The 12,311-nt window shown below is 39.5% G+C and overlaps 1 protein-coding gene across 1 annotated transcript in view; it reads right to left on the reverse strand.

Moving 5' to 3' along the window:
- Positions 1-12,311, reverse strand: part of Cfap299 (cilia and flagella associated protein 299) — a 507,653-nt gene that overhangs the window by 472,106 nt on the left and 23,236 nt on the right. The window contains exon 2 of the mRNA XM_041671499.1: positions 7,340-7,470. Within this exon, the coding sequence (XP_041527433.1) occupies positions 7,340-7,470 (131 nt within the window). The remainder of the gene's footprint in view (positions 1-7,339; positions 7,471-12,311) is intronic.

Genomic DNA, 12,311 nt, shown 5'->3' on the forward strand with positions numbered 1-12,311 from the left:
TCCTGCAGACTTGAGGCCTCCATATAATCATCAACTGTGAAAGTATGGCTGCCTGACAAACAAGACTGGCCTGGTCAACAAGCCATCATAGAAGGGAGTCAGGCTCACAGAGACTCACCCCCTTCCTGCTGAACTATTAATATTAATAGATATTGACCCAGGAGACATCACTGTCTTTGGTTCTATTCTCACTGATGATCCAACAACTCTCCAAAGAATAACCGAAACCCATGATTACACAGAAAGTTCTAGTTAAACTCATTCTGTCACAATATAAAATGAGACATGGACATTAGAAAGAGACTTATACAGCAAAGAGGGGGGTCAGGGAAGCATGAGAGTAAACAAGAGAGGGTGGGGATGGGAATAATACCTGCATTACACAGGTATGTGAATTGTCAAAAACAACTGAAAAATAAACAGAAGAAAACATAAAAGATATTCACTTCAAGGGTGTACCTCACACTTTTCTCAATGACAAACACAAAACTAAATAGGTCATTTATAATCGCCGATAGCCATCTATAATCAGAATGATTTTACTAGCAAATTCCTGGACACAGAAACAATTCACTGAATCTTACCTATCCTTAAAAATAATACTGATCATCCACCTTTCCCACTGTCTTCACACCAACCAGCCTAGTTTCTGTGGTATCTGCAAAGGTACAACGGATGCCCTTATCCGCTGTCTAACTGAACTTAAGGCCCACTCCACAGGCGTGGTGCTGGGATATCTAGCCAATTATTTAAGTCCCATGGTTGAGAAGAGAGTCTATGCGTTACTAAACTAGCATAATTCCTAACTACATTCTCAATCATTGTCCATCCTCTGATGAGACTAGCTCTCAGCAAGGGAGAGCCCAAGGGCCCACCTAGGCCCTCTGCATGTGTGTGACCTTTGTGAACCTTGCTCTGTTCGTGGGGCTGCTAGCAGAAGAATCAGAACTAGTCCCTGACACTTGCACTGCCTTTTGGGAACTTGTTCCCCATGCTGGGCTGCCCGACCCAGCCTTGATGCAGGGGGAAGAGCTTGGTCCTGCCTCAACCTGATGCTTTGTTGATGGGAGATCTGCCCCTTTCTGAAAGGAGACAGAGTGGTGGAATGGGGGGATGGAAGATGGGGAAGGAAATGGGAGGAGAGGAGGGAAGGGAAACTTCCATGTGGTCAGTATGTAAAATAAATGAATTAAAAAAAAGTAGCTCTCACTCTTTGTCAAAGTAGCTTCTCCTTGGGGCAGATGGACCCTTAGAGAAAGCCACGTGTAATCACAGTGCATAGACTGTCAGAGGTGTCCAGTCCCAGTAAGTACTCACACAACACAGTCTCTACACCTAAGGCTCAGGGAACATTGCACAAGAGGAGGTAGGAAGATTTCAGGGGCCAGAGGACCAGGAAGTCTGATATGATATTGTGTCTCCTAGAAATGACATAGAAGCTTCACCCATGATACCACAAGAAGATGGCTGCCTACAGAAGATATGAACAGTGATGACATTAACAGGCATGCTAAAGAGGAAGCGGAAACTCTTGTGGGACTCTATCCGTACATAAAGAGCTACGGGCAATTAATGATTGCTGAGAGAAGACTTTCTCAGGGCTGAGCCCCCTCCTTGGTTATTCAACAACAGGTGGTCAGCCCTGAAATCATATACACACAAACAACACTAAATGATCTCAATGGGTTGTGTTTATTTATAGATTTATACATGTATGTGCAGCAATAATTAAAGATAATTAAACAATTATTAAAGGTGACTATAAATTTGAGAGGGAATGAGGGGCTTAAAAGGAAGAGGGGAAGGGGAAAATATTGTAATCATACTTAGAAATAAGTTTAAAAAATAAGCTTAAAAAGAAATACGTTTATAAAGAAAAAGCAAATTGAACAAAATGAGGACAAATCTTAATATGTTGAAAGTGGACATTAGCAAGGTAAATTAATCAATTTATAAGTGACTAGTATCAAAGTGTCTGAAAAGTGGCCAACTTTTATGTTTAAGAGGATCACCTGGGTCAAGGGTACAAGACCCTCACCTTAAGTCACCTTAGAGACACTTTGCATCAACCACAGCAACCTTCGTAGAGATCGCTGGACATTTAGAATTGGGGGCTCCTGACAGTGACTCCCTGGGAATTCCAGAGGCCCATCAGAGTTCTCCAGAAACACTGGTCAGGCCAGTACAACCACAACTGTGCTGGGGCCACACCCACATCCACACTGCCCAGTGTCAGCAAACAGACAAACAGTGTTAAGAGGAGAGGAGGTGGCCCTCCTGTATAAGCAGACTCAGCATGAACCAACTGATGATCCTGCAGCTTCAGCCTAAACCCGCCTACCTGGAGGGTGACACGGGTAAAACTACAAACTGCATTGCAAGAACCCAGATTCACATTGGGCCACAGTTAAGTTTCACATCTCCCTCATCCATGGGAATCAGTGGAACTCACTGCAGGTGGACGTTTTCTGAGGCCCTAGGTTAAAAAGATCCTCAGGAAAAACTATGGTTGACCCCTGGGAGGGAGATAACACTGTGTCCTCACAAAGGGGCAGCAGACAAACCTCTCGCATCGCTCCTTTCCAACCTTGATCGTTTGTCTGTGGCTGCTGGAAACAGCTGGCATGATCACAATGGGGGAAAGAGGGAGGAAGAAAGGGAAGAGGAGGGGGAAGGGGTGCTTCTATGGCCATAGAGCAAAAACAGTTTTGAGGAAGAGGAAATTGTCATAGCAGTGAAGCTTGGTGGATGTGCCCCTTTCACACCCCTTGGCCACAGGAGCTCTTCCTCATCATTAAAGAATACACTGAGCAGGTGTATCTGAGGAACCTCCCCTCTCTGCCACAGCCACCCCCAAAATCTTGGCTTTGTACAAATTCGAGGTATTCCCACGGTGCTTATGCTTGCATTTATTGTTATCTTTTGTAATTATCTTTCTATTGCCATAAAAATGGCTGGGCAGTGGTGGCCCACACCTTTAATCCCAGCACTCGGGAGGCAGAGGCAGGTGGATCTCCATGAGTTTGAGGTCAGCCTGGTCTACAGAGCGAGTTTCAGAACAGGCTCCAAAGCTACAGAGAAATTCTGTCTCAAAACAAACAAAACAAACAAAACAGTGTATTATAAATGGTTTAGTGAGAGAACTGTGCTTAAGAGCACTGGGTGCTCTTCCCAGCATCCTTGTAAAGGTTTGTAACAATCTGTAACTCCAGTTTCAGAGGACCTAACACCTTCTTCTGGCCTCTGTGGGCACCAGGCATGCACTTGGCACACAGGTACACATGCAGCCAAAACACTATACACGTAAAATTAAAATAAAAATGACGACAAGGGAGTTCAGTTTAGAGACATATGACTGTGTGCCTTTGAATGTATTTTAAAAATAATGCCAGGCCTTGTCAATTGCTATTTATATATTTTATCACCCATAGATGGTACTTCACTTATATTAGCAGCCCTTCTCCAATCCTTCATTCCAGAGCTTTGACAATTATGCATCAACTTGGCTTCTGGGTTTACCTATTCTAAGCATTTTGCATAAATTGAACTATAAAATTTATAGTTTGTTCCTTTTATATTGCTGTGCTAATAGAGTTTGACCAAGACAACTCACAGGAGCGTTTATCTGGGCCTATACTCCCAAGGATTAGAGATAACCATGGCAGAGTGGAGACAGGGCAACAGGAGCAGGAAGCTGAGGGCTCATATTTTGAACAGCAATCATGAGACAGAAAGAGTGAACTAGAAATGGTGTCTCTACTTTCCTAGTGTTCGAATTAACCGTGTATACTACCACAACCAGCAACATTTCATCTTTATCAATTTCCAGCTTTAAAAGAACGTTTTCAATCATTAATCAGTGGTTTATTAATAACCAGAAGCAAAGAAAAAAGTAGCTATTATTTTATCTATCACTAGAGGATAGCTTTTCCAGTATGGGAAGGGTAACTCATATTCCATTTTCTGTACTTGAAGTGTAGTGAAGGGTATGCGCCATGGCCCCCATAAGGATGTCAGAGGATAGTGTGTAAGCAGGGCTCCGCTTTCGTCCTGTGGGTCCTAGGGATCATACTCAAGTTGTTAGTCTTGGAGGTTAAGTGACATTTGTCGAACCAGCTCGCTGGCCCTAGTACTTTGTTTTTTGAGCCAGGGTCACATCATACTGCCCAGGTTGTTCTCTACCTTGTGGGATCAAGCCCTCCTTCTGCCTCTGTCTTCGGAGCAGCCTCCACAAACAGCGTCACCGACTGGAAACCAAGTGCTCCAGGGCCTAAGACTATGGGACCATCCCATTCAGAGTACAGTGGGCTTTTGTGCCTGGAACCTTTGGTTTACCCTCATGTTCTCAAGACTCACCTAACAGTACATTGCATTTCCACAACGGAGTAATACTCAGTTATACTTATATACCACAATTCTAGCCATCTGTCAGTTAATAGGCGTTTGGATTGTTTCCCGTTGAAGCTACTACGAATAATGCTGCTTTCAACATTCCTGTATGAGTACTTACCTGCCTGTGTTTTCAGTTCCCTTGGGGATAATCTTAAGAGTAAAATTGCTGGGCCATATGGTAAGAATCTGTTTAATTTTTTGAAAGATTGCCAAGCTGCTTTCCGCTTCCCATTCCCTCCAATGACAGAATTTTACTCACCGGGTCATCAAACTCCTCGAGAGCTGTGACCAAGCCTTGTAATGTGGCCCCAGAACCTGGCACTGTGCCTAATGCATATGGCTGTCTATAGATTTTTGTACATGATTAAAAACTCAAAATATTTTTTCCATATTTTTCCTTCTTCTATGACTCCCTCATGAAAATGTATAACCCTTTCCATTTTATTTAGCATTAAATTCTATTATAAAATGAAGAAAGTATTATTAAGGAAAATACTCCAGCACATCTTCCCATGGCTGCTCTACAATTGCTAAACCAACAGAACTGCAACATTCCTGTAGCATCTCATCTGCAGGCTAGTGAAGGAAGCACACATCTGAACACACATATAGATGGGATCAAACATTTCCCACTTGGTACCTGTTGTTAAGCAAATATTCTCAGCTCTAGGTCTCCCTCTGCTGGCCGTGATGTCAACAACACCAAAATAGATTTTGCAGGGGAAAGAACAAAGTGGCTCCCACATGGGACATGAGGCAACATATGGGACACATCCATAACAGAGACTACCAGAAGAGATGGCAGATGAAAGGGCCTTCCTTTCCTAGAAGCCCTGTGTGGGGACTGACCTCCCGAGACTGGCACTTGAGGATTCTGATCGCTTCCAGCTCCGGACAGTTAAAGAGACCATTTCATAGAAAAATCCACTTTGATCCTCAGATATAAAAAGGACATGTGACATGGACGGATCTTAAACTTTAGACCAACTCCTCTCAATATGAAATAGTTTATATCTCTTAGGAAATGACATGAATGTAAATAAATTTTGTTTCTCCCTGTCTCTGTCCGTCCATCTGTCCCCCTTCAGTCCTTCCGTCCATCCATCCATCCATCCATCCATCTAGCTATCTATCTGAGGTCTTATATAAAACATAAACAATTTATACATTTAACTTGAATAGTTACAAATTAACAGGGTTAGAGGCTGAAGTGACCAACTGTGTGTAAGGTACTGAGGATTATGTGAATCACCTGTGACTCGTGGAACTTTCCTTTAAGGGTGACAATTACCTATTGCTAAGAGTCTGTCACACTACATACAGAACGGGACCTTACAGATGTGATGAAGTTCAGATTTTGGAACCAGGAGCCCATCCTGGATCATCTAGATGGGCCCACATCATCACATGAATCATTGAAGGAGAGAACATTCTCCTGCCATACCAGGAAAGACAACACGCAAGAGGAAGAAGGAAATATCCAAAAGATGGTCCATTATTGCTGGAGGAACAGGACAAATGAACAGAAATATGGACAGACTCTAGCAGAAGAAACCACAAAGAAATGAGGACCATGACCCCCAAACCACAAGTAACAACCTGACTGGCTGGGAGTTAGCCTTAGAGCCTGATCCAGACAAGAATTCAGCCTAAGCAATGGCAGATTACAGTCTTGTGATGTACTGAGTAGGGCTGTCACATTGATGGTAGAAATTATGAACACGTATGGTATTAAATGTCTTGAGCTTATGCACTATGGATACAATAGAAAGCATAAACTGCTGAATATCAATGTGTTAAAATATAGGATTATGTAGTTCTGAAACACAATCATCACGAAAAGGACCATCTAAAGCTGTACCTTTGCAGAACCCATGCACCTCCCAGGCCATGCTACTATGAGTACTTGGGAAATTTCTAATGATAATTACTGATAATTAAATGATAATTTAAAATATAAAAATATCTTGTCTAAGAATAACTCAGTATTTTCTAAGTAATCATCATTTCCAATACTTAAAATTTAATGACTTTTCAAGCTTAAGTAAACAGTTGTTTTAACAACTATTTTTAAAACTGTCTTACAAGCTTGATGCAATTCAACTTAGGAAAATATCTGTTCACTACTTGTCTTTGTGTATATGCACATGTGCCTATGTAGACATGTGGGCTCATGTGTACAAATGCACATACCCGTATGGACGTGCACATGTAGATACCAGAGCACAACCTCAAGTGTTGCTCCTCAGTTCACCACCTGGTTTTATGAGACTGGGTCTCCAACTGTTCTAGAACTCCAGGACGAGGCCACCAGGACCTGCCTCTCTCCACTGGCCCAATACTGGTATCACACACACATGCACATGCTAAGATTTTCACATGATTCTGAAGATCTAACTCAAATCTTCATACTTTCATGGCGAGTCCTTTCCCAAATGAGCTACCTTCCCAGTTCCTAACTACCTATCTCCATAGATTTTATTCAATCCATATTTTATATTACCTCATAGTAATCACGTTAACAAAAACCAGTGATAGTTATTGTCTTTACATGAATCAGTGTTTGAGAAATTCAAGAACATGATAAACAATGCCAAGGTTTATATGCTTCAAAAGTACAAAGACTTCTAAGGCAAATGTCACATATTTTTCGCTTATAAATGCATAAAACCAGTACTAGTGAGTTACTTTTTAACATGACTTTATTGATATAATGACCATATTTTGGAATTCATATTTCTTGAATTAGTAAATCAAACTGCCACACAGCATTACTGCAAGCATGTGACAGTCCCTTGGCTTCCTGACAGCAGGGTCAGGACTGAGAAATTTCAAGTCTTACTGCTCCAAGCAACCTTTGCAATTATCATAGTAGAAAAAGATTGAGTTTTTTTTTCCAGATACTCTAGGATATAACAAAATCTGGATGTGGCGCATGGAGACTTACTTTTTCTGTGTTCTTTCAGCCAATCTTGCAATATCTATAGCTGCCTTTCTTGCTTCGAAATCTTCTCTCTTTACAATCTCTCCTGTCCCTCGATAGCCTAGCTCCACCAACTGGCGAGCCAGGCTTTCATCCTGAGAGGAAAAACAACCAGCAGATGTCTGGGTGAATGGTCTTCAACATATACAAGATGATTGTTTAAATCAAGTGTTTTTTAAAAGGAGACAAGAGCTATTACACATGTGAAATTAGCCTCCTGACAGTACATTGGACAGTACATTGACATTTGGTCTTCTCGTTTAACCAGAGATAGAAGATGAAAAGAGAAACAGCATCAACCACCAACTTTTCTCCAAGGGATCAGAGAACAAAAATCTGTTGTGTTTTTAAACAATTTATGCACACAGCAGTAGACAATTAACAGTGTGTCTTTAAAGCAATATAATTAGAGACAATAGTGTTCATAAAAGAGAGACTTTGAGAATCGACTGCACACAAAGAGAATGGGTTGTGTTCAGAGAGCTCAGTGTTCAGAGTGACTTAAGTCAATTAGTTCATGACACAGAACAGTATGACTTCAAATGCAGCTAAAGAGGAGCAGATGGATTTCCTACTTAGCTAAGAGGATATTGTTCCTGTGTAACCATTTTACCAGTAAGAACAGAAAAGTAAACGCCCAAGAAGATAGCCACAAAATGCCTGAAGTTGATGGAAACAGATTTAGTCATGGAAATTTGCAGTATTTCAGATGCTTTAAGAATTGTATCATAAGCATTATGTGTATGACATACTCAAAAAATAATACTTGTTTTCCCATGTATTGGATATTGTTTTATGATGTTAATAATACAAACTACTAAACCAAATATTTGTTTATCAACAAATAATCACATTAAATGACATGGAAACATTTCAAATACAATGAAAATAGCACATATTATATTTTAGATATCAGCAATGAATACAGTACTAACAAATAAAGACATGAAAAATGCTAGATTACTAATCTGTTCTGCCCATCAAATAACTTATACATTAGCCCTGTTGTTTTAGTAAGAATTAAAAGACCACAAGATGGTCTACACACGCTTACTGGGCCATGATAATGCAAAGCTCCAGGCATGGGAGCATCGAGGCTGCTGCTCTGTAAGATTTCTAACTTATTTCCCTATTGCTGTGTCCAGTGATTGTGAACCACAAAAGTGAGCAAATGCCTCCACCTAGTGGAATTAATCTTTAGTAGAAAATGCAATGCAGATTTGAGGTTTGTTTTCAAATCTAATTTGAGTATAAACTGCATTAAATACACTGCTAAAACAAGTGTGTAGAACAGATTGTACTCAAGACAGTAAGACTGCTCCTTCATAAGAATATAAATGTCTTGTGATCACACAGAATTTTACATACTGAGGACCTTGGAAACGTTTTTGTAGTTACTTATACACTAATTTGCATGCCTTTGTGTTTTGACTCAGTTACACAAAACCATTTGGATAGTTCTGAAACTAGCAATACTTATATATATATTACAACAAATTTGCAAAAGGTATTAGGAATCAAACAAAAGTCAATCATGGCAACATGATGTAGCAGGGTCACGATTCATTTCTACTGTGACAATATAGTTCTAGTGTCTGGGGAAACATGCCACTAAATAGCAATCTATTCAACCAAGCATAGGCCCAAGAATATCCCAGAGATTCACACCTTGTTAAGATGGAATCTTGTCTATAAAATACGGCTTGACTTTTCCCCATCCCTCAATCTCATTAATGACTACAGTTAAGGCTTAACAGTTTTTCTATTACCAAGATTTAAAAGAATATTATTCAACTATAATATGTATATACCAAAAAATCAGAATGACAATTCAAAGGTAATTTTAAATTGTACATAATTTTTTTTCTCTGGCCTCGGATTCAGAAATGTGATATCTAAATCACGAGAAAGGTAATGGCTAGCTACAAACTTCACAATGCCAGGGAAACCACCAGATTGTTTATAACTTCCCTTCTTGACAAATGTAAAATGATTGTTGAAGAAAATGTCAAGACATGCAATCTAATACAAACGATAAATCACTTATGGTCTTGCCCTCAGACAGAGATAATCAGACACTCAGAGGACTAGTCTTCCACGCCTTGCTCTTGGGCATGAATATAAGCAGGCTAGGTTTCCGTGAACGAAGTTAGGAAAGTGTTGAGCAAAGCCTCTCACACCCCACTTCTTTAAATTTAATAACATATCTTGAACGCATTTTCATGAAATATATATATATATAAAATAAAATAAAATTTAGCAATTATACATTTCATAGCTCTGCATGCAGGTACTATCCGTAGCTCATTACTGTGCCTTCCATTTTCTGCCACCCTGTGATGAGTAGCGATGGGTAGTATGTGATGGGTGGTGTGTGCTGCCTCTGAGAAGCATCCAGGTGCTGCTGCCTTTGTTTTCCTCCACATTCAATCATGCGCCTTAGCTGCACTGAATACTCATCTTGATTATTGGTTGTTAGTGATTTCAAGAAGCTGCTCCTTATCGTGGGTTCCTTTTGTGCTTACTAAACTTAGAGTCTGTCGAGGATCTTGGTTTGGTACATCTATCATCTTCTTAAAACTGTTATCCTTTCAAACATTACCCCTGCAGGTTTTGTGAATGCCTCTTTCATGCACATTGGAGTGTTTGACAAAGCCTACACCAGGGGTTCTATTACCTCGGGGATTCTCTGTTTATCTTTGTTTACCTTATGCCTTCTGTTGATATCACATTTTTTATTGTTAGTGAATGAACTGTTTTTTAGCTCAGTCTTTACTTCCTTGTTAAACTCATGTTTTGTTCTAATCAAGTTTCCGTCAAATTTCCTGTGTTTTCCCAGTAATTCTATTCCAGCTCCTGCTAAAGGGGTGTGACAATTTCCCTATATCACAGCATTGCATTATATTGGCTGGACTGCAAATAGCACCTATAGTTTCTAACTTGAACATTCATTGGGTATTTGAACTGAGAATTAAATATTCTGTAAATGTTTTTAAATAATCTATCAAGATAGGACTAGAATTGTATTCAATGCTTTTTCTGCAACTACAGGAATCACATTTTTTTTCTTTTTTAAATTTGACCTATTAATGCTTTAACTTGGTTATTTCCTCTTTAGCAATTTCATATCCTGTATACTTTGGTCATATCCATCTCCCACTCCCCTTAACTCTTCCTGGACACCCACAGTAGTCCTCCCTCTACCTACATACCCTCTCCTTTTGTCTTCTTGCAACTCAATGAGTTCATTAGTACTACATGCTCAAATACTGGCTGCTCTTATTGGTTTGACTTTGTGCTAGTAACCATAACTGTAGTGTGTTTGAGTTTCATCTCGAATTTCTCTACCTCCTACAACTGTAGTACATTGTGCCTTCGGGAAGAACATCAACTGATCATCTAGTTAAAAGTGTTGAGACATCTGTAGCCTCTCCAACCAGCAACTCTTAAAGAGGTATTCCATGCCGGACACAGATTTCCATTTGATAACTCATGCTTCAAGAGAAAGCACTGCCCAACCTTGAAGACTATCAGTATCCTAACTCCTTCTCTCTTTTTAAAATCATATTTTAAGTAGTTTATAGAATGCTGAGTTTCCATAGAAGTTTTGTTTAACTTATCCATTCTCTCCTTTCCCATACCACCCCACCACATCCCCACTTAACCCTTTAACCCTAGTATCTGTTTTTGATGTCTAATTAAAATATAATGATTATACATATTTATAATGATAAGCATATCTTACCTCACATGTCATTTCACTTTTATATCTTAAACATATTTCTGCACTCACTTTTACTTTTTTATTCAGTTCTCAAAATTAGTCTTAGCACTTGTATTATGCTTTCCTTGGTTGATATGAGAGTTATTCAAGGCCTACAAAACTTGATGTAGTTTTAAGATGTGACCAGAGTTGAGTGTAAACACACAAATCAGACAGTTGCATGCTTTACCTGTCAATACTGATACCCAGTTTATTTGGAAGAGTAGGCTTGTAACTACCAAAAATGATGGGAATCTCTGTCTTGCTTTAAAATTGAAACATCCTGCCTCCGGAATATGCTTTGTAAATCCCTCCAGGGCCCCACTCATAAAGGGAAAAAGAATAAATTTCAGCAAATAGGGTGGGTTACTTCTGTGATACCCAGGAATGTAAAATAATACACAGCCTAAGCCTACAAAATCGGAAAAGATATTCACCAACTCCACATCTGAAAGAGGGCTAATCTCCAAAATATATAAAGAACTCAAAAAACTAGACATCAAAATACCAAATAATTCAATTTTAAAAAATGAAGTACAGATCAAAACAGAATTCTCAACAGAAGAGTCTCAAATGGCCAAAAGACATATAAAGAATTGCTCAACATCTTTAGGTATCAGGGAAGTGCAAATCAAAATTATTCTGAGATACAATCTTACACCTGTCAAAATGGCTAAGATCAAAAACACTAATGACACCTTATGTTGTAGAAAATGTGGAGTAAGGGGAACACTCCTCCACTGATGGTGGGAATGCAAACATTTACAGCCACCCTGGAAATCAGAAACAACAGTTTCTAAGAAAACTGGGAATCAACCTACCTCAGAATCCAGCAATATCACTCCTAGGCATATACCCAAAGGATGCACAAACATACTACAAAGATATTTGTTCACCTATGTTCATAGCAGCATTATTTGTAATAGCCAGAACCTGGAAACAATCTAGATGCTCCTCAACCGAAGAATAAATAAAGAAAATGTGGTATATTTACAAAATGGAGTATTACTCAGCAGTAAAGGAAGGAAGGAAGGAAGGAAGGAAAGAAGGAAGGAAACAATGACGTATTGAAATTTGCAGGCAAATAGATGGAACTAAAAAAAAAAAAAAGTCCTGTGTAAGGTAACCCAGACCCAGAAAGACAAACTCCATATGTACTCACTCATGAGTGAA

The sequence above is a fragment of the Microtus oregoni genome, unplaced genomic scaffold, assembly GCF_018167655.1.
Source record: "Microtus oregoni isolate MIOR12 unplaced genomic scaffold, Mior012 000021F_ref0000039, whole genome shotgun sequence".
NCBI classification, from domain to species: Eukaryota; Metazoa; Chordata; class Mammalia; order Rodentia; family Cricetidae; genus Microtus; species Microtus oregoni.